The sequence below is a fragment of the Anas acuta genome, chromosome 20 (assembly GCF_963932015.1).
Source record: "Anas acuta chromosome 20, bAnaAcu1.1, whole genome shotgun sequence".
NCBI lineage: Eukaryota > Metazoa > Chordata > Aves > Anseriformes > Anatidae > Anas > Anas acuta.
In genome coordinates this window covers 11,912,497-11,936,267 of record NC_088998.1, presented here as the reverse complement: position 1 = coordinate 11,936,267, position 23,771 = coordinate 11,912,497, and the positions used below count along the sequence as shown (strand labels likewise).

Sequence of the window (23,771 nt, the reverse complement as noted above, 5' to 3'; positions counted from 1 at the left end):
CGGTCCCGGGAGCAAAACGGGGCCGCCGGTCTGCCCAATCGTCTGGAGAAGTGCCGGGCCGAACAGGGCTTGCCCATCCCGCGCCAGGCCCGTCCCCGCAGCGCAGTCTGCCCTGGTCCAGATGCCGTGCACCGGGACATGCTCCCACACCAGCATCCCGGGAATGAACATCAAAGAGAGCGCAACTGCAAACGAGAGACCACAACAGTGTTACACCTTGTTGGAGTGGGATCAGAGCTCTACTTCAAATTTAACTGACAGATCATATAATTAACATGCATGAAACAGAAAGACAAGCAAGTCATTGTACTTTCAAAAAGCCAAACAATTAAAAAAATCACCCTTCTTGAATCAAAAACATTTTAAGCAGTTTTGAAAATTGCTTCCCTGGATACCTTGCTTCATTTCACAGCTAAAATGCATTTACGTTTGGATGGTACATAAAAGGGCTGTTCTCCCAAAGATTGTACAAAGATTACAGGATGTAATCTTCAGGTGCAAGAGATTTTTAATGTGATCTCTGAATGATATCCAGTGCCTCCCTGACACACAGACAACTCTCCACTTTTCCTCCTTACAGACAAAGTTTCACTTTTGAGCTTACAGTACTGCTTGACGTAGCACTTTGTTAACATTCATGATTAATGATGAGTTATATTTCCACAGTGACGTATCCCTGATGAGGGATTCTTTAGGAAGGTTCCCTTGAAGGGGTACCCGACAGTGATAAATGAGGGCCACATCCATTGGAACATTCACACTGGTCCCATAAGCACGTAGGACAGAGTGGACGGAAGTCTGAATCACCCTTCTTGGATCAATTATCATTTTTTTGGGATTAAAAACCTCCTTCCTGTCAGGTTCTCTGTGCACATGCTGTAGTATGTTAACACCTGGCACGGTATTCCAAGATGAAACGTTGAACACAGGAGTCGATATGGTTTCTGGGAAGATATGGTTCTCAAAGAGAAAAATGCCAGTCCCTGGATTTTGCTCCTGAAGACTGCTCATCATCGTTTTCCAGTCTGGGTGCTTAAGGGGAAGAATTATTTCATCAGCATCATTAAGAACCACAAACCTGCTCCTCTGCATGTTACGGTATATACAGTCATTTAGAGCTGTGATTTGTCCATAGTAGCCGATGTCTTTTGCATCCATAGAAAAGTGCCATTTAGAGGACACCTTGAGATATGAGTTTATTGGCCAAGGAACGATCTCCACAGTTCCTTCTTTCATATAAAACTTCAAGACTTTCTCCATCAGCTGGCTGCAGCTGTTCTTATAGACTACAACTTTCTGTACCCCAAGAATCTTGTACATTTCCATACTTTGTATAAACTGTAAGACATTGTTGTAATTTCCAAACATGGCAGAGATGCATACAGTGAAGTCAACAGAGAAGGTCTCAGCCTTGCGGTTTTTAATTTCAAACCTTGGTAGCTGGTCAATATTTCCATGCGGAGACTGATGAATTGATACATGTGTTGGATTGCAGTTTTCAGGTTCCACACAAACTATATCTGCTGCACCATAAGGGAATCCAAATCTATCTGAGTGAACATCGATCTCTGAGCTGGTCACTTGTATTTCACTATGGGGCTGGCAGCAAAACCAGCAGTAAAGTTCTTTTACATCTTCATGGTGAACAATCCCAATCACGCGAGTGACTTTGCCTTCTCTGTCATCAAAGTATGGGGATATAATAAAAGTTCTGTTATCTTCTAATGGCGTTATTGTATTTTTGGCAGGTTTTCCCCTACAGAGCTGACCTCCTGGAGTGACAGCTTTTGCTGGTGGGAAGATTTTCCTGGATATATTATTTTGTAGCTGATGACTTTTCCAGGAGTAGATGAAAATAATTCCAAAAATAAGAACACACACAATAGTACAAATATGTTTTTTTCCACTGTGTATCATTGCTGAGCTTCACAGTTTGGAAATTAACACACCTTTACACACAGTGTTCTATTTACTTTCTCTAAAAAAGAAAAAAAAAAAAAACTTTCAGTGACTTGCCAGAATAAAATAAAATAAAAATAAACAAGATATGTTTTGCACTGAGCTGTATTCTCTTACAGACAGTAGCTATACTTCTGATACTTTAAACTTAATATTAAGACCTTTCATATAGTCTTGGCATTTTGAATAATGAAGCAAGCTTCATTTTATTTAACTCTACAGTTGAACAGTTTTCAAATTGCTTACAAAATTGTCACTTTAGTTACATCTCTATTCTTCAGAGTTCTAGCTTTGAAGAACTTAATGAAAGCACTGCTGCCTGGTGTAATTTGCAAATCAAGATATTGTTCAACTGTTCTTTTTGTTTATTTATTTATTGGTAAAAAAAATAAAATAATAATATAAAAAAGTAAGAATTATTTTAAAACACATATAATGATACCACAATATATTAACAATATACTGCTAGCTGGCAACTTCCAGGAAGAATGTCTGGAACTGACAATTAGCCTATTAAATTTTTTTGCACTCAGTGGGTATCCAGTGTCAGAGGAGAAGGCTCAAATTGCGCAAGAAATTGTAACATATTTAGGTTTTGAAATCTTAAAGGGACAGAGACAGTTAAGTAATGCCAGGAAGGAAACTATTTGCCAATGCTCAGAACCTCAAAGTGTTCATGAATTAGAAGCTTTCTTGGGAATAGAAATGAATAGTGGGAATAGTGGAATGAATTGTTGAAGTTATCCGAGGGCTCCCTTCATTGGACCAATGAAACACAGAATCAGCTTAAAAGAGCCTGGATGAAAGCCCCAGCTTCAGGACTACCTAATTTTAGAAAACACCTTCAAATTCGTCACATATGAAAGGCAGGCTGTAGCTCTCAGAGTCTTTACTCAGCACTTGGGGGAATATAAGCAAGCTGTGTCATACTTTTCCAAGCAACTGGACCTAGTATGTCAGTGATGGCCTGAATGCTTAAACACAGTGGCTGCTATAGTATTGTTAATATAAGAGGCCTGGAAGCTCACCATGGGACAGAAAATACCTGTTTATGTTCCACACGTGGTAACTACAGTATTGGATCAGAAGGGTAGACATTGGCTCTCCCCTAGCAGAACTTTAAAGTTTCAGGCGTTACTGATAGAACCAGATTATGTGACCCTAAAGACAACAGCTGTGGTCAACCCTGCTACGTTTCTCTCACCTCAGCATGAAGAAAGTAAACCTGAGCATGATTGCTTACAGGAGGAGGTCTATTCAAGCAGACCCAACCTGAAGTATACTCTTTTGCAAGACACAGATTTGGAATTGTATCAGTTTTATGAAGGCTGGATATGCAGTCACTACTGTTGAGATGGTAGTGGAAGCTCAAACACTACCTACCAGCACATCAGCCCAGAAGTCCAAATTCATTGCCCTCACTCAAGCTTTGCAGTTAAGCAAAGGCAAATGCATAAACATCTGGACTAACTCAAAATATGCCTTTGGAATAGTCCATGTACATGGAGCCATTTAGAAAGGGAGAGGACCACTGTCTACAAAAGGGACAGAAATAAAGCATAAGGAAGAGATTTTTAGTTTGCTTGCAAGTATACAAATTCCTCTTGCTGTAGCTATTATGCATTGTAAAGCTCACCAATTGGGGTGAATCACCCAAGAAAGAGGAAATAAGCTGTCTGATTTAGCCACAGAATGGGCTGCAGAAAAAGGCATGGAAAAAGAAGTACTAGCTATAGTGCCAGAGGAAAAACTCTTCAAAAGAACCCTATTTACAATAAGCAAGATTTAAGATTAACTGAAACATTAAAAGTGGAAAAATGGGAGAATGGATGTGCAGTTACACCCTCACGTCTAGTAGTAGTACCCTTTCCCCTTATTTCCCTATAATCTAGTGAAGAAAGAGCATAATTCTTTGCACTGGGGAACAGAAAATTTGTTAAAGCATTTACAGATATCAGCTATTAGCAGGAATACGGTAGAGACTATTGAGGCCAGTCACCAAGAGGTGTGAAATATGTTGTAGGAATAATCCAAACACAGAATAAAATTCAATTTGGAAGGATACAAAAAAAAAAAAAGAACTCAACTCTCAAAAGAACTCAAAAGAACTACTGAGGGCAGGTACCTGGAGAGTATCAACAAATAGACTTTACCAAATTGACAAGAAAAGGGTGGGGGGGGGGAGAGGCGCCTAAAGTATTTGTTAGTCCTCGTGGACATATATACAGGTTGGCCTGAATAAGGCAAGCAAAGTAGTAAAAGCTTTGTTAGAAGAAATAATTCCAAGATTTGGGATACCTTTGGGAACGTCATCAGGTAGAATTCCACATTTTATAGCCAAGATAACAACTGAAATAAGCAGACTGTTAGGTATTAGATGGGATCTGCCCTAGTCTAGTAGCAAAGAAAAAATGAATTTTACTCTTAAGACTTAGTTAGGCCAGCTGTGTGTATGTGGATCAAACTGGAAGAATGACGACAGACTTGAATGAAATCTAGAAGCAGATCAAAATTTTACACAAGGTTCACTGGGATGATACATTATATGGAGTTGATTATGCATTTCCATAAAGCTTTCGATACTGGCTCTCACAGTATCTTTCTGGACAAAAATGACCAGAACACAGTTAGAAAAAAGCATAATAAGATGGGTGAACAATTGGCTGATGGGTCAGGACCAGAGGGTTCTTGTAACTGAGGGTTACATCAGGCTGGAGACCTCTCACTAGTGGGGTTCCCCAGAGCTTCATTTTAAGACCCGTCTTCTTCAGTGTTTTTATAAATGATTTGGATGAAGGCCTTGAAGGTTTTTCGAGCAGCTTCATGGATGATACCAAACTGGGTGGAGCTGTTGACTCCATTGAGGGTGGTGAGTTCTTTGCAGAGAGATGTGGACAAATTAGAGCTGGGCAGTTACCAATAATATGAAGTTTAATGAAAGCAAGTGTCAGAATTCTGAACCTGGAAAGGGGCAACCCTAGTACAGACTTGGGGACAAGATGCTGGAGAGCAGCCCCGAAAAAAGGAATCTGGGGGTTTTGATCAACAACAAGCTGAACATGAGCCAGCAGTGTGCCTTCGTGGCCAGGAGGGCCAACTGTATCTTGGGGTGCATCAGAAGTGGCTTTGCTAGCTTGTAAGGGAAATGATTGTCCCACTCTGCTAGGCACTAGTGGGGCCTCACTTTGAGTGCTGTGTGCAGGTTCAGACTGGGTTATCAGGAAAAAGTTCTTCACTGAGAGGGTGGTCAAGCACTGGAACAGGTTCCCCAGGAAATGGTCACGGCATTGAGCCTGCTGGAGTTTAAGAAGCATTTGGACACATCTTAGACACATGGTCTGATATTCTGGGTGGTCCTTTGAGGACCCAGAAGTTGGATTTGACGATCCTGTTGGGTCCCTTCCAACTCAGATATTCTATGATTCTAGGAGTTTTTGAAATGAGGAATTATATGACTTCCTGGTTGCCTGATTTAAAGTTCACAGAATCACAGAATCTCTAGGTTGGAAGAGACCTCTAGATCATCGAGTCCAACCTCTAACCTAACACTAACAGTACCCACTAAACCATATCCCTAAGTTCTACATCTAAACGTCTTTTGAAGACTTCCAGGGATGGTGACTCCACCACCTCCCTGGGCAGCCCGTTCCAGTGCCTAACAACCCTTTCAGTAAAGAAATTCTTCCTAACATCTAACCTAAAACTCCCCTGTTATGGATGAAGAAAATTTTAGCTGTAGTAATTACACTATTTTTTTTTTTTTTTTAGTTTTATATATGTATTAGTTCAATTTATCTTCAATTGTTGTTCAAAATTAAGGGTCTGGAAAAGACAATCATTTTGGAAATGGGAATCATTTGTTAATCATTTTTGTTATGGCTGTATATAATGGCTTGTATAATGATACAATGTTATAATTGTTGCTCCAACCTCTGTCGGAGCTTACAGTAAACTAATATGAGAGTTTAGTTAGAGAGTAAGCTAAGAGTTGCAGCTTGCTCACTACAAACCCTCAAAAGAAAAGAGTGGATTGATACATAGTCAGAAGGACATATGGTTCTCTCCCTGATAGAACCAAAACTGAAATGTTTTATGAACAGATAGGCCAAACATTCACTATATTTAGTTAGATAGGAGGAAGTCTAGAAACTTCATATCCCTGATGCTACCTTACTCACTAGTTAGTCAGTCTTATTTTTAAGACCATACAGAATTGTATCTAAGGACAGGGGTGGGGAGTAAGATAGCTTGGGCCTGAAGGAGGTGTCTGAAAAGAATAGGTGGGGAACTCATGTTAGGCATGTGTCCTTGGATGTGTAAATAATGTCGCTTAGTATGCATGCCTAAGTTGAAACAAAAAGATAAGAAAGAAGGAGATGGCCTAAGCATGCCGAAGAACTGGGTTCAAACAGCAAACATAGTGAGGAAGACTACTGATGACCAGAGGACCCTGAAAGACCACCAGTAGATAAAAATGTGCATGTGTCAGGGATATTTACGTATTTTAGTGGCTTACAGGAAATATCATGAATATGTTAATTATTTATTGAAAACCTAATGAATATATATATATTCTGATTGCATATAACCCCTGTAACCTGAAAAATTCAGCATGCACACTAGGTAGAGTGATCCCCTGTGCGTCTGTCTCCTCAATTAAAGAATGCCTGTTTTCTAAAGCTCCAAGTTGAGTCTTAGACAGTTTCACTGACTGACTTTTACGGTAACACATGGTTCTACAGAAAATATCTCATCTGCTGTCATATAATTCAGACCAAGAGATCTATCTGTATCAGCATAATCAGCTGTTAATTAACTTGCACCAAAGTTCTTCAGATAATTATTGTTATTTTTATTTTTGGATTATACACCATTTACAATTACTAATATGTTGTCTTAGAAAACTAAGAGGGAATATTTTAGATTGAAGCTTTTTCATAATTGAGAAGGGGAATTGAAAAATAGTTACAGAAAAATTATTGAAAATAAATAAAGAAAAAGAAGTTGACAACAGCACAGAAAAAGAGTCAGTCCAAGTTCTTGTTCTTGGTGTTTGTTTGCTTGTTTGTTTGTTTTTTAAATAAACTTAAAAATATATATATTTTTTTAACACTCTGGAAGATTTAGCTGTCAGTGTTCTCTTGTAATCAACAGATGGGACCAAGATGCATTTAACAGCAACTTTAATATATGTAACTACTACAGTAACCTCAATTAATTTCTAAAAGTAGAATAGTTTATGGGTTTTTCTTTCCATCCAGGAGAACAATAATGTGATTGAGAAAGGTAGAGAAGATCACAGGACCCTGATATAAATTTAATTACTCTTCTGGAGGGATGATTTACGGCATTAGTGTTACACCAGGCGGGTCTATGCCTTAAAAATTTCCTGTTAAATCAGGCTTGGGAAATTTACATGGAAAAGGCATTGTTTTTAAATTGAAGACATATTAATAGTCTCTTCCTGCAACAGAGCCCCAGTGTTAAAATCCACTATGGGCAAACACTTGTTTACCTGTGCTTCCTTTCTAGCCAATGTAAAAGAGCAATTCCTGCACATCCTCTCCGCGCCCCCCCCCCCGGCACAGAAGTCGCCATTTTAGTTTTACATGCACATTACACTAAGCAGGAAGTTCACTTACATGTTACCTTGTACCTCACATCTAAGCACAGCAATCTTGTCTGTTCTTAACTATGTGCAAACAAACTTAATACAGTTTCTTTTCACAAATGTTGTATGCATATATTACCAAATTAGTGCAAACTAAAATTCATCCCTGTAGTGTACTTTTAGACAAACAACGGGCCTATGAGGAACAGAAGCAGCTGGTCTGCTACCTCAAATTAGTAGTTTTAGCATGCCAGAAGTATTATCATCCACTTGATTTGTAAAAAAAAAAAAAAAAATAAAGTAAAATAGCACTTGTATTTGAAAACAGAGACCTAGGGCATGAACAGTGACTGTGAATAAAACTATATATATAGGGAACATAAAGAAACAAGTAAGTCCCTTTTCTTATATGTTGTCTATAATAGCTATAGAGACACATACAAATATATATAAAATTTATTTAAATAACATACTGTTTTCCCGTCAAAGACTTGTTTAGCTTCTGGAAACTTCTAGTGACGCCTGACCCTGATCATATTGGTCTAATTTTGACCTGTTCTCAGGAAGACTAGTTGGTACAATTTTCTGAGAAAGACATGGCATCAATTCCTAAATATGAAATATGATTTTGTGTTCAATTGTGTGCCAGTTCTTTTGGAATCCACAGGCTAAAACCATTACCTGGTGTCCACTGAACAAGGTGGCTAAAAATGTAGTTTCTCTTTTTCTAGCTGGGACAGTATCATTAAAAAAACATTCTTCTCAGCTGTTGTCAGAGCAAATATATTTGAACAAGAGTAGCCACTGTCATTCTGAAAAAAGACTCTACATGCAGGCTTCTTAAGCGATACTTATTGTTGTGCTTGGTATTGTGTCCACCCCCCCCCCACCCTTTTTTTTTTTAATGAGCATATGTTGGCAAAGCCTCACTTCATATCAGATGACATTCTGATGTCAAGAAAACGACCACTATTTTACTGTCTGATATCACTACAGTCTGTTTTAGTTACTGAAAAAAATAATTTGTGTGCTCTGAAAATGAAAAATATCCCTCCTGTCTAAAAGAGAAATTTTAAAGTACATTAGCAAGTCTAGACCATCTCTGCCTGTTTAGATTAATACTACTTGTGTTACAGAGCAGAAACCAGAAGATGACGTTTTACAGCAAGATGTATCAACAAAGTAAAAACAACTTCTTCCATCAAAACAGTAAGAGCCTTGCTTGTATAGCTGCTTTAGATGAGCTTTCTAAAACACTGTAACCCATTTTGCCTGGAATAGCTAGACAAAACCTCAATATTTTTCATTTGTTACATAAGGAGAAAATAATTTGTAATGGAATCAATGGTCGTTAGGTGCAGTCTTGGCACTTCACCAGAATGTGCAAAATTATGCCCTCCTGAACATATGAGGAATCAAATGATAATGTACTTACTCACAGTTTCTAGCCTCCTTGTCTAGCACTTCATGCTTTCCAGTACTTCAGCCCAGCCTGATTTGCGCATTGAAATGAGAGACCTTGCAAACCCGCTTGTCCCCCCAACATCTGCTTCCTCTGCAATTACGCTAGTACTTCTGGCCATCTGTGGGAAATCGCGTGACTTGGTTAGCTTCCTGTACTGAAGATCAGTTTGCTTTCTGTTCTGCTGGTTTTTTTTCTTTCTTTTCTTTTTTTTTCTTTTTTTTTTTTTTTTTTCAGATTAACAACTTTGCTTTAATTGAATGACAGGTGATGCTTATACTACCTCAGGCTCTCAAACAGTTGTATTAACTGGGAAAATGATAGATGACCATTTTCCTCTATAATGGTGCCTGCGTATCTGTTCTTGTAGATCTTCTTATCTAGATCAGGATATTTTCCATTAGATTAAATGGAACCTAGTGTGTTTCAATGATCAATCTTAAATAATCCATTGTATTTTTCAGAAAACTTTCATGTAAACTTAGTTAAGAATGGTCTTTTGCACTTTATAATGACATAAAAATCAAGCACAACAATTATATGCCCGGTTGTTAGACCAAAAAATAAAGCTCAGTATTTAATCATACCATATTTTAATGTATCATGACTGTCTGAAATTGTAGGTGGATATAACTTCAGTCAACACTTGATTGGCTGTTGGAGCTATGCTAGTAGCTAACATAAATGTTATCTTCAGTGGGAAGAGTCCTCTGGATGGGGAAACATGAAAAAAAAATATTCTTTCGGGGCAAAGTGCATTAGCTTTCTTTGTTATCTACTTAGAGAGAGAGAAAAAAATCTTTCTCTTAATAGGAATGTGGTGCTTGCGATTTCCATTTTAAGTAAATTTTATTTCCATGGAAATACAAGCATTTTTACAGTGGGAAAAACTGAAATCGCAGAAGAGGCTTGATTTCAGTTGAATTATACTATTTACACATATTTGTTTCTCTACCCTCATGCACCAGCACCAAAAAAAAAATAAATATAAAAATCAACAGGAGAATTATGCAATTTTCACCTGCTCGAGAATTTCTTTGTTTCTTTCACTATCTAAGAGTAAAACAAACAGAAATAAATGTCCACTGCTGCCCCTTCTTGAACTGAGGTTGGTTGTGTCATGTGGTTGTGCGCAGTTGATAACTAGTCTCCATGAACCACTAATATTAACAAGTAATATATCTTTATACACATTTTTTTTCAAGTAAAACAAGATAGCATCAACAAGATCTAAGGTAGCCCCAGACCTCCATCAGTAAGTTTGATTATTACACAATTAATGTTCATTTCCCTTTGCCACACACTGAATGAGTTCAGTTCAATATTAGAAATTTCGATGCCCTTCAACAACACACTTTGTCAGATGAGCTTCTATCTAGGCCAACATTTTCAAACTTGTATGTTGTTAAAGTTCCCTGAGTTCTAAAACAGATAATTAATCTTATTTATTGAGTTGTTATGGGAGATATTTCCAAAAGGAGTCCCTGAATTTGCAGTTACTAATCACTTCAAAAGAAGTCATCTGGATGGAAGGGGGAGTAATATTTATTATTATTATTATTTTAATGCTATTGCTATACTTACAGGTATTGTTATGAAAGTAGTATGTGACTTGCCTATTTAATGTTTTTGAGTGAGAAGATAGTAGAGTAGCTGCAGTACACATTACTCAATACTTAGCAGGCTGTCTTTCTGCTCCCAGAACCTGTACAAACACCAGATATATAAACTAGAATAGGAGTGGTCTTGTATAGTTATCAAGTTATATAGTTATCCTGCTGCTCAGAAACATGTTACTGATAAACCATCATAATCTGTGAATTTCTCATATACAAAAAAGACACTTTCCAAATCAGACCAAGAAATACTTTCTTTTCCTTCCTTCCTGCCTTCCATCTTTTTTTCCTGTCACTGAATTTTCAGGTAAGAGTTTTACGTAAGGGTTATTTTAGGGTCCTTTCCCACCCCTCTCCCCCTTTTTCTTTTTTTAGGTTTAGAGTGACTCAAACTACAGCTGGCTGTAATATCAATTATAAACTTTAGTAGATTAATGTAAGGAAGGGCTCCACCCTAAAAGCATTATAGTCTTTTATTTTTATTTTTTTTTTCTCCTTCTAGAGTAAATTCAGGTTGTGAAGCACTTGATCACCAAGGGCTGCAGTGTGCACACAGTCACTTCTGTAGAATGGTCAGGCAAACACTGTAGCCACCTGACTGGAAATCTTAACATCTCAACAGGTCTCTTGACTTTAGCATGAGAACTAGGAAAATCTGCACTAAGCTCATTTTAATTAGATATCTGCAGCTTTTTTGCTACTTAGAAAACAAAACGATATGAAAAAAATGTCTTTTGCCTTTAAGACATCCCATTTACTTTCATAAAAATGTACTAAAACAGTGCTGCATGAATTTGCCCAAGTTACCATGGATTTTTCCAGGCTTGTGCTTGCACCTAGAATCCTTTTCTCCTTTTCAGGGGTCACGTCATAAACAGAAGTGACTCCACGCTCCTATATATACCTTTGTCTTCTAGTTTCTTCAGTAAAATCTCCATTCTATAGGGTCTCTTCTCCTGGCCCCTATCCTGGTGACAGTACATTACTAAAGTGACGGAAGAGTGGGGGTCAGCAAGAGAGGTGTCTCTATCTGATCAGTTGTGGCTTTGTGTAAATGGCAGAAGGAACCATCCCCTTGTGAACTGGACTGGCACTGATGTGTCCTTCCCTGGCACAGCTTCCCTTGGTGGCTACATTAACTGTTAATTAACTAGAGAGAGAGGAATGTTTGAACATGTTAAAAACATCCTGAAATACACTGACAAGTTTCGTGTGTTTCTAAGGAAAAAGAAAATTCACTGAACACTTCTGTTTATTCTACTTAATAAAGGTAAGAGATAAACAATGAAGTTCAGAGACAGGTAACAAGGGAGACTAAAGGACCAGAGATACTTTCATGTAAAGACAAAAAGGAATCACCGGCCCATTTATCTTAAAGGATAGGAATGAAATTAGCTTATAAATGAGATTTACAAAATAAAGGTAGGAGAAAACTAAAAATATCATCAACAAAAACAAACCGTCAGGCCCTTTATTCTCTCATTTTCCCTTTTCTCAGTTCAAAATTCAGCAAATTCAGATTTTTATTGTTTTTATCATCACATGGCAATCTCCTCATGGCTGACAGACCCGTATGTCCTCACAGCACATGCACATGTTGGCAGTTGGGCATAGACTGCATATAAATTGTGTTCACTGTCTGTGTGCCCCCATCACCTCTCCCTTTCAAAGAATATACACAGAATAAAATATAATTTTGCTTTAGCAGGCCTAGAGACTTTAGCATGCTAGAGACTTTTAAAAAAAAAAAATGCAACCAGTTTAAAGCCCTGCTACAAACCACAAATATACAAGACATGGCAAAGTAACCCTAACCTATAGTGCGTGAGGACACAGTATATGTATATTGGAATTGTAACCTGTGCAGTATAAGCTTGCAACAGACCACATTCTTGTTTCTCAGTGTCAATAATTTCCTCATACTTTAAAATACGAATGGCTATATGTGTGCTAAAACGAAAAGCAAAGAAACCTGACCAGAAAATATGCACATACACACAAATACTTTGCTTACATAGTACATTCTTGTCTCTTTTCTGGCCTTGCCTTCCTGTTTCTGGTTTAGTTTTGCCCTATAGCTTTTTGATACAACATCTGAACCACCTTGGAACACTGCTATACATTACCTACAACTCCTGAGGCCATTACAAAATCTTACAGAACTCTTGATCACAAAATACCTTTGAGATTAAGAATTAGACTTGCATTAATAATTTATGTAAAAAAGACAAACAACCAAAAAATTCTCTTCAATTTACTGCAACACTTCAGTTGGGTACCTACCAAATAACAAGACAGGAAAGAATTATCTTACAATCTGAATAACCCCTAATGGCAGGTATGGGATTTCTTGGTGCTTCTTAGAAGGCAGCTGAGACCAGTCATTAATGAAGACAGGCTATCAGACTACACTAAGCTTGCTTTTCACTCAGACACTGTTATGTCCGTATTCAAACAACATCTGCAGGATTTTTCTTTTTCTCCTTTGAATAAAGAAAAGAACCAGAACAGGATTTCAGTGATACTCCACATATAGTTACCACCAGCTGAAAACATAACAGGTTCCCTACACTTCGTAAGTGAAGAATTGCACTGCCACTTTGCCTTACTTTGGCACCAGAATCTTGGGTAAAAAAAAATCCTCGTTCAATTATAAAGCTAAATCTATGCAGCATCTCACTCATTGAATGGCATGGTAATTGAAATAGAGACAAGCAAATGATTTTTTATGACTATCAGATCTATAAGGAAACAAAATGAGTTTAAAAAGAAAAAAAAGTACAAACGCCAGCCTCTATATGTTGTAAAGACTAAACAGAAACAAAACTATCTAAGGAACCAGTCACCATTAGAAAATTAAGTAACAGCAGTAGTAACAGGAATAAAACCCACAAGCATTTAATAGAATAAAATCACAGAAGCCCAGACCCAATCTTCTCTAAATACTGAAGCAAAATTTCACACACAGAATTAGCAAAGAAAAAAAAAGTTAGCAAACAACTTAATCTAGACTGCCTGTACGTCATAGTGCTAAGGGATTAGAGTGAAGACATTTGTCCTAAACCAATTCACCACTGAGACAGAATCTTAGCAACCTTACAAACTGTGAAAAAAATGCAAGATAAACATGCTGGTTTCAATCACCATCAGAATGCTTCTAGTTTTATACAATGATCTTAAGGCTTAACTGAGAGCCTTAATCAGCCACCATCTGAGTTTCCCCTGCGTCATACATACTCCACCTTAGCATCTAGCCTTTTTTTGCTTCCTACCTTTTACAATGTCACAGCATCCTGTTGTCCTTCTCCAAAGTGAGACAATTGATTGAAGCCAATGTGCCCTTGCCATGGAATAGCAATAAATTAAGGGCTGGTTCAGACATTGGCTAGCTATGACATTAAATGATTTTCCCTCTTTCTTTGCCTCCTCAAAGCACAGAGTAGGCAGCAAGACAAAGGCAGCTTGAACTCCAAGATGTCTAACGAACTGCATAGCCACAGATGCTTCCCCTAATGGTAAATCAGCACATTTACTGCTCAGGAAATGCTAGGTCTTATCGTCACATGGTCTATGAAATAAAACTGTATTCCCTCCCATTCTCCAAATGATACATATTTGTTGAAATAAAGTAATTGCACAATTGCACTACTAAACAATGCAGACAGGAGTGGTTAGGCTTAAATTTATTGCAGTACTTGAAAGCAGCAAAGGACACTTTGCAACCTAAAAGAAAAAAGAATCTTTTTGAATCTTCAGCCATTCATTTCTATATAGCAAGCTGCCTCTTCCCTTGCTTTCTACTTTCAGTCTTCTGTGCCCTTTGAAAGACAATGACATCACCCTCTAACAGACAAGGCATACATCCATTTTATACTTTTGTGTCAAACAAGTTCACATCAATATTTTGTATTACTTCAGGAAATGTTAACCATTTGGCTACAAATAATTGCCAGTGTTTCTAGAGGTCTAAAGTGTTCTCATATATTCAAAAGTTATATTTACTTTATTAAGGTAGTGGTATCAATTAAAAAATCATGTAAAATCAATTATCTGTTTGTCTACTTTTTTATTCTGCAAAATTGCATAGACTTTTCTCTGTACAGATGCCAGAATGAATGAATTTGTTTTCTGATTTTCCAGCTACTGCACACTTTCAAACCCAAACCATGGATCACATAAACCAAATAATCACTTGGAACTAGATCTACTCTTCCTTAAAGCTGAAAAGCTGATTTCTGGCAGTAAGAGCAAGTCTACAAAGTCCAGAAGTATAAAGGCTACTTCCTCCAATTCATTACTATCTGCACTTTCCTCATGAACAACTGTGCTGAGCTGACATAAAATGGGAGTTTTCATCCTTTCCAATATGCTTATCTGACTTGCTTTCACATCTGAGGTCTACAGAGACACAAACTTTGACTAACTTTCTTTTCTCTTTGCACCCTAAGGAAAGGTCTGGCGTATTTTCAGGATGTGATAAATAAATGTTGCTATTAATAGATCACAACTATAGAAATACCACAACAATCTTTATGAGTTCAGAAAAAAAAAAAGAACATAATTTACCAGTGACCTCAATACCTCACTTGCATACCACCCGCTGATGCCTGACATCTGAAGTAGGAACAATCAACTTTTTTCTTTTTTCATCTCAGACTACAAAACAAGAAGCTTGGACATAACAAACATTTAATGAGCTCTTCAGTACTCATCCTTAGGTGTACTATGACAGAAACATGTTGCATTACAGTGAAATACTGCAATGTAGAAAGTAGTTCTCTCTCTCCATGAAATTTGCCTCTGTATAATACAATGACATTCTGGAGTATAATGAGTATAATTGTTCTTCCTTCCTAATGTGTTTTTTTTAGTGTAATTTCTATCCTTTTGCCCACTGGGAAAAGAATTCAAATTTCCTTCTTCCATTTCTATTAATGCTATCAGTGAAAAGAACCATTTGGTAGATGTAAGAGATTCACTGATGCTTAATTTATAAAATATTTATAATCAAACATTGGATATAGCCCTGGAGGAAAACTGTACAGATCCAAGTGATTTCCAAGACTACAAAGTACTAAAGTCTTGAACAAGTCTTCCTGTTTCTGGGGGAAAACAGGAAAATGAGTCAATTTCAGGAAAAGAATATGTGCTTTCATTTTCAGCCCTGAAAGCAGCTATTATTTATTTATTTATTTTGCTATCTTGCTTTGCTCTTACATTCACATTAGGTAATGTCTCATCTCTCAGGTAATTTCTTATAAAATTACTATTCTACAGCTAAAACACCCTACTTACCAGTCACAATATGAAGCCTGCTTCCAATGGTGCTTATAACACAAGAAATTATCAGAAAAGGACAGACCCTAGCCAACACTTCCATGTTGGTCTTCTCCAAGAGAATTTTCTACTGAATACTTGATTATTATGATTTCCCTATCAGTGCTCGGTGTTTCAAGGTTCTGAGTGAACCCTGATTTCATCACTGAAATAAGAAAGAATATTTCAGATCTCAAACCAGAAGGTATTATTACAAATGTCAAAACTGATATACTGTGTAATGAAGGGCAGATAGTTTTATTACTGGATGAAATATAACATCCTATTGATTTCAGCAGACAGGAAATGGGAACCCAGGTGTCTAAATAATGTTTAATGATAAGTGCAAATAAATCTACTTTGCTGTCCAAGTCAATATGCGTGTTTGGCTGTGATTAAATACTTTCATTTGGAAAACACTACGATAAATGTCTCTACTTTGGACTTTCCAAACCCAGAACTGAAAATCTGGAGGAATTTTCAATTTTCTGTTAGAAACTATGATTCTGTGGTATTTAAGCTATCAAATGGCTGCATGGTGGGCACTATAAAATCTGTTCGATTGTATTACCATTCATTCACAAATAAAATGTTGGCTGTGTTTGAGCTGAAAAATTCATTCTGTACCTCTACTATTCCTTTTTAAAATATTTTATTGTTAACAGCATACATACTTCACACATTTTTAAACTTACAACCAAATGTAATTGCTGTCAAAGTAAACAAACTTTTTTTTTTTTTTTAACCTTGAAGTATTTAATTAATGAAACAATCATTATCAATGTAACAAGCTGAAAAATACAGCAAATTGATACAAGACTGAGGTAACAAAATACTTTGCCAAAAACCTAGATTCCAATGCTAGGGTTTAGTGGTTATTACAGGTGAGACACTTCACAAGAATTAGAGAAAGAATCCTTACACAAATGGCATGCAGTGGACTGCTGAAAAATACGGCCAAAAATAGTGCAACAGTTTTCACACAAAACAAACCAGTGTTGAAATTGGTTTAGATTATAATATGACAAGTAAATTGCAATTTGAAAAGGACTATCTTTGCCTCATTGTAGTGCTATTTGGAAAAACATGCATTTTGGCACTGAGTAACATTAAAATCGTAGATTAAGTAGTTAATATTGCCTGAATACATTGTATACCTTCACAATTCTGGAGTCATTCTAAGGTAATGTTTGCTCCTACACAACTATTGCAGTTATTCCCTTTGATAGATGAAACTTGCATGGTTTATGACTTTTTTTTTTTTGAAAATGGTGTATTAACCAGTACCTGTTTGCAATGTGTTGTATGTCAATAGCAGCTTTCAATTCACATTAAAAGTACCTGAGGACAGCAAATGCTGTCAGATGACAGCAAAAAATCCCAAACCAGTAGCCACAAACTGTTTAATATTTATAAATTAATTTAAAATTGGTTCAAGCTATTTTTAATAATATTCTTAAACTGCTCCATCATTCTGAATCTTTTTTTATATTGTACAGTAATTTCACAATTTTGCTATACTGAAAAGACTTTACCTGACTATTGTGTAAGTCTATTATCTGCTACTTTCATCTACCTTATATATACATATATATTTATGTTTTTATAACAATGTGAATGATTTCAAGTTCTTCTGACACATTTCCAAATTCCAAGGTTCTCAGTAGGATTATTTGAAAAGTTTTATTTCTCTGCAAATACATATTCCAGTGACAAATGACTAGATGTAAGAATCATTCATAAATGTTTTAATTCATTCATGCTACATTATTTTGGATCTTTTCTGGTAAAGATGTTTCCTTTTTAGTTGGAAATCTTTTTTAAAATAAGTGAAAATAGACCCTTTTGTAACTACTCCAACAAGCTCTATGGCTCATAATTTCATAATTTTGAGTAAAAGTGTATCTTTGAAGAAAATAAAAATATGCCCCTTGCAAATACAGTAACAAATATGCTTTAAATACCCTTAAATTCTAAAAGCTATTAAGTTCTGAGTGTGTACAGGCATATCATTCTTCTTTCCACGTGAAGCTTGTTAGACATAACTGAAATTTGTCATGACATCCATTAGTTTATATCAATTACAATATGCTGGAAAATATGTTATTGGTGTTCTAATATATATGCACATTATGCCAATGAGCATTCCATTTTAAATTTAGCTTACATTTAAGACAGATCAGTTTATTCCCTTTTAAGGGGAAAGGGCTACTAATGAAGTAAAAAACAACAACAACAAAACAAAACACCACACACACAAACAAAACCACACACAACCACCCACCCCAAAATCACTTTTTTACATGCACGGTTGTTCTTTGGTTAGTGTGCCATCACTGATCACCATTCTTGATGCTTGCAGTTAAGATTTGTCCTGTTTTCAATTAGAACAGTTAATTTTCTTCCTAGTAGTTGGTAGAATGCTATGTTTTGGTTTAGGATGAGAAGAGTGCTGATAACACACCGATGTTTTAATTGTTGCAGAGCAGTGCTTACACTAAGCCAAGGACATTTCAGCTTCTTGCTCTGTCCTGCCAACGGGCAGGCTGGGGGTGCAGTAAGAGCTGGGAGGGGACAGACCCAGGACAGGTGACCCAAACTAGCCAAAGGGGTATTCCATACCATCTGACGTCATGCTAAACAATATATAGGGGTGGCTAGCCGGGGGAGGAGGGCCGGACTGCTCGGGGTTAGGCTGGGCATGGTGAGCTAGGGTGGTGAGCAATTGCACTGTGCATCACTTGTTTTGTACAAAATTATTATTAGTAGTACTATTATCATCATTATTGTTATTATTATTATTGTTATTATTATTTTCCTGTCTTAATAAACTGTCTTTATCTCAACTCACAGGCTTTACTTTCCCATTTCTCTCCCCCATCCCAGAGAGGGAGAGGGGAGGGTGAGCGAATGGCTGTGTGGTGTTTAGCTGCTGGCTGGGTTAAACCACGACAGATTTAATTCCTGTATGTAACACCTTATCTTCCTAGGTATTTATTTGTTGGCCCACCTAAAACATAGCTACTGTATAGTGGATAGTATTTTGGCAATACATGTATCTGCACGTAGTATGTACTGAGAAATAAGACTCCATCTTTAGCTTTAAGGGTGGAAGTGTAACCTAAAATACTGAAGAAACTGGACATCATTCAAACCCTATGAATTCTAATAATACATGATACACGTGGCTATAGGTAGCATACTCATTAAGATGGCAGTCCATGTAACACCTGTATTCTCATGAATAATCTCATTGGTAACTAATTACACAAGTCCACAGGTGGAGAATAATTCAGATGATATATTCTAACAGTCTGAATTAATTTACTGATGACAGGTTTTTAGCATTCAAAAGCTTTTACACTGTCTCTAATAGCACTGGATGCTCTTGACTTTGCTTGTGTTTTTCTTGGTTCATTGTTGTCTTAATTTAACATACAAAGTGAAAAAAAATATAAATATATTTTGCAATACTACTCTTCACAAAACTCTTAATCTATTGAAGAGTCTCTGTCAACTTTACATAAATTTTCACGTCCCAGGACCTAAATGCAGGAGTTGTTAGGAAATGGTTTTCTTGAAAAGCTGGTATGAATTAGGCTTAATTCTCAGGACTGTAATATGGACAATTAAAATAACATAAAAATTACAGTCAACCTACCTTTAACAGTACAGATTGTTGTTGCTGCTGTTAGAGCCATGCAATCTTAGGAAATTAAAAAGAGATTTTCGTCTTTCTGTGATTAAGGAGTGATGCCTTATAGCAAGAGAGTTTCAAATTGAAAAAGCACTGAACTTATCAGGGGAATAAAATTCTAACAACTCTGACCACAGGTGTGCTAGGGCACAGCAGGGATATAGCTATGGAAGTAAGAAGGGTTTGAAGAGTTCCTTTACAGAATAAGACTCAGTTAAAAATAAGGCTCTCTGTATTTATTTATTTATTTATTTTTGTGTGGACACTGGCACGGAGGTTTCTTTGTACCCTTTCCATTATCAGACAGTGTTGCCTAGCTTTCGTTGACATCATGATTTAACAGTACCATGACTATATGCCATTAAGGTGCATCATATACAGGAATTGAATGGGGCTGGGTCATCAACAGAAAGACAGAACAGAAAATAATGATATGGAATCATTCTGAGGAGCCAGGGTCACATGAATCATAGGACCTGATCACTTCCTTCCACGTATCAAGGAATTTACGATGAACAGCATCCAGATTCAAAAAAAAAAAAAAAAAGTAAGCAGCCATACCACTAGTAAGAGAATGAAAGACGACCTTTAACACAACATAAATTTAAAAACATACACCTTAAATACATAGTCATGGCATTTCTGATTGTCATAACGGAATGAAAAGAAAATGCCCTGTGCCAAAATACCTTTTTTCCAAATAGCTCAAATGTGAACAGCAGAATTGTCCAGAGATTTGATACAAAATCTGAGGCAGCCACATTGCCAAGCAACTCAGTGCACTTAGGTTATAAAAACGTTGTTCCACAATTTTCTATTCTAATTGACACTCTGCAGCAAGTTAACACTGTCAATCATTCTGTGCATTAGAAAGAATTGAAACCCAACATGGGCCAAATGTTCTTCAGTCACACAAAGCAGCTTAACAATAAAAATAACCGTTTAAAAAAAGGATAGGCCGAAGATGTGATGCTCAGTTTGTGGTCAAACATCAGTTCAGGGACAGTCTGTGACCACAAAAAGTTGAGTGCTCTAGAATCCTGCAGGAGTCAGGATTAATTTTCTGTCCATCTAACTTTTCTTTCACTCAGTGCATGAGACTATGTCTGGTCCTAAGGACAACATTCATTTTCTGCTTTTAAAAGATGTTTCAGAATCACTTTCAAGTTACATAGGAAAGTGCTGAAACAGCTGTGGCTGGCTCACATCAGGGAAATCATTCTTTTCTCCTCTTCCTCCTTAGAGAACAATAACCTGTTTCTTCAGTTTGGCACTTGAAGTCACAGCAGGTAAGAGAGCAAATTACTCAAATGACATTAGATTAGCAGGTACCTGGAAGAAAACGTAAATTATTCAACAGTGTATTGCTCCTGAGCATATTACAGCATTGGGAAGCAGCAAAATACAGTGTACTGATAATTTATTATCTAATGCAAAAAGTATCATCAGTCACAAATGCCCAAAAGAGGGCTAACCCTGTAACTGAAAGGAAAGATAAAGACTCAAATGATTTTTCTACTTGTGGACCAAATCCAGACAAAGTATCCTAAGAAGTCATTGGGGGGGGGGGGTGGAGAGTTGGGAGGCTGTGCATGTAAAAAGGATTCTTGAGCTGCATCTTGTTATATATCCTATACGTGTGTGTATGTATGTGTATATCTCCTATATGCATCATCATCCTATTAATATAACACTGTTAGGGTCACCTAACCTACAGGTAAACCGTGACAAATCCTGATTTGGTGTGGAAATTCTACAGTTCTAAAAAGCTTTCATTCCTCCTATTGAAAAATTGGAAGAATGTACAAAATAAGGAGTTATGTCTGTCCCCAGAGGACTGTGTGCACACATTTAAAAGAGGTAGTAAGGATTTTCTGAAAAATAGGAAAAAGTGGGTAGAAATAGTTTCACAGCCTTACCTGAGGTTTGTTGCTTTTGCATGCATCATCCAAATGCTTATGCCATAATATTGCATGAAACCTTGAACCAGTCTGGAATTTGTAAACATTGCCTATAAAAATAAGAGAATAGAGGGCTCTAAACTTGCAGACATACTGCTTCAGTGAATTCTAAATCCTGTGCAGACAATGAATTTGTTAAGTAAACTGTTAATGAGCATTTGAAGTACAAAATTAACACAGCACAGTGCTCATACAATAGAGCCCATGTGAGGCATGTTATCCAACAATCCTTGGGTGAAGGCAGCATGAGAACACAAGTGCTCTGCAAAGCTAAGGAGAGTGTGTAGGGAGAGAGGCAAAATTACAGCTACAGAAAGGTCTGGATAGAACAGTGTGGTGATCTAATTTACTCCTGGCTTTCTTTTCATTACGACTTTTGCAGTTACTGCCAAACTTGTAAGAATGTTTCTGATATTTGGAAACTTAGTTTCCTTCAGTGTCCTACGGCACATTTCCTCCACGATTAGTTTTTTTGTAATTGTTATTTTTATTTTTTGCTATCAAACACATTATGCATTTTATTCAACAACCAAGAGATGCACTTATCAAAGATGTGAATCCATGTCCAGTACAGAAACTGACCACATGAGAACTGAAGGAAGCCTCAGAAATCTTAATGCAACCACTCAAAAGTACAAAATAATCCCAGAGTCTTTCTGAACTTTGTTTAAAGTTGGATCAAAGTGGAAGAATTACAGCCCTTCAAAAATAATTATTAAAAATTGTCTTTTTTTTTTTTTTTTTTTTTTTGGTAAATGGTTTGATGTTTGGAGAACTTTCATAATATTTTAGCTTTCCTTTCTGTAAGTCAAGATTTGATATAGGTGAATTTAAAGAAAGCTATTCAGAACTCAGGGATTAGGGTATGCAGGTACATATACTTACCAAAATCTAACACCGGTCTGGCAATTTTTGCAAAACTTACAGTAACTGTCTGTGCAGCAGTACCTCTGCAGACACCACAGAAGTACCTCAGGGCATTATAGAAGTATGATCAACTTCATTTGTATCCTTCCCTGAAAATCTCTCGTCATTCTTTTAAGTGAGTGTCACTGTAAGTATTGTCATCTACAAACTCAGCAACAGCTATTACTCCCCATCATAGGAATATAATGCAGAGAATGCCCACCCTGCAATATCTACCTTTATCAGGGTTATTTAGCTGGAAAATATCAGGATGTTCAGGGTCATCAGGCAGTGCAACCATCCAGCCCACAATGGAAACCTTTTTACCAGGTGTAGATTTATACTGGAAGAGACAGACAAATAAGTCAGAGCTGAGTCTGTACGAGGGATTAATTTCTCATTGCAAAAGTTGTGCAGACATATTGCTTACCCTAGAAAAGCAAATACTCTTCGAATACCATTTCAGATCTGCTTATGAATATGCAATTTTTGCTTTTAGAACAAATTTAAAGCTTACATGTTTTCTTTCAGTGCCTCGTAAAGATTTTGCTCCAAAGTACAGAAGAGTTGATCCTGAAAGCATAACCCAATATCTAGTCCATGAAGAGAGCTGAATCAGAAAGGAAAACAATAACAGAAACTTAGCATATCTCAGACATTTAAAAAATATATTTAATAGCAAGTCCAAGTGCTACTAAAGGTAAGTTTAGAAGCCAGGAATGGAAAGTTAGATAAAGAGTGTCTTCTGGTGTAAATCAAACCAAATACCTAAATTTAGGTGTCTGGCTGTGAATGCAATCCATCTTCATAAAATCACAGAATGGTTTGGATTGGAAGGGACCTTAAAGATCATCTAATTACAACACCCCTGCCTTATCTTACTCGGGTATCTCCTAAAAGTATCGGGACTGATTGCTTCACAGCAAATCACAGAATCACATAATTGTCTAGGTTGGAAGAGACCTCAAGACCATCGAGTCCAACCTCTGACCTAACACTAACAAGTCCTCCACTAAACCATATTGCTAAGTTCAACATCTAAATATCTTTTAAAGACCTCCAGGGATGGTGACTCCACCACTTCCCTGGGCAGCCCATTCCAATGCCTAACAACCCTCTCAGTAAAGCAGTTCTTTAAAGAAGTTCTCTCAAAGTAGCATGCTGCCTTCTACTGGACAAAACTTAGACATCTTCATTTGATCAGTAACATTTATTGAGATGACATTTCTGCAATGCTTCAAAT

The 23,771-nt window shown here is 36.9% G+C and overlaps 2 protein-coding genes across 8 annotated transcripts in view; both read right to left on the bottom strand.

Moving 5' to 3' along the window:
- Positions 1-214: 214 nt before the first annotated feature.
- Positions 215-9,148, bottom strand: LOC137842727 (beta-1,4-galactosyltransferase galt-1-like). 2 transcript variants are annotated; one of them, XM_068657108.1, is made up of 2 exons: positions 9,010-9,148; positions 215-1,978 (listed from the first exon to the last, which is right to left on the bottom strand). In XM_068657108.1, the coding sequence occupies exon 2, from the start codon at positions 1,915-1,917 to the stop codon at positions 601-603; it is 1,317 nt and encodes a 438-aa protein (XP_068513209.1). In that variant the 5' UTR covers positions 1,918-1,978; positions 9,010-9,148; the 3' UTR covers positions 215-600. The 2 variants fall into 2 exon arrangements, with proteins under 2 accessions (XP_068513209.1, XP_068513210.1); XM_068657109.1 differs by lacking the exon at positions 9,010-9,148 and adding an exon at positions 8,252-8,302.
- The window catches only part of RALGPS1 (Ral GEF with PH domain and SH3 binding motif 1), a 118,945-nt gene continuing 104,201 nt past the window's right edge, over positions 9,028-23,771 (bottom strand). For 2 of the 6 annotated variants that reach the window (XM_068657095.1, XM_068657096.1), the window contains 4 exons: positions 23,046-23,138; positions 22,766-22,871; positions 21,581-21,672; positions 16,600-20,993 (listed from right to left, as the gene is read on the bottom strand). In XM_068657095.1, the coding sequence (XP_068513196.1) occupies positions 20,964-20,993; positions 21,581-21,672; positions 22,766-22,871; positions 23,046-23,138 (321 nt within the window). In that variant the 3' untranslated portion in view covers positions 16,600-20,963. Of the gene's footprint in view, positions 9,154-10,667; positions 10,738-16,599; positions 20,994-21,580; positions 21,673-22,765; positions 22,872-23,045; positions 23,139-23,771 lie in introns of those variants that run through there. The other 4 variants (XM_068657093.1, XM_068657094.1, XR_011089193.1 and 1 more) reach the window with 4 other exon arrangements.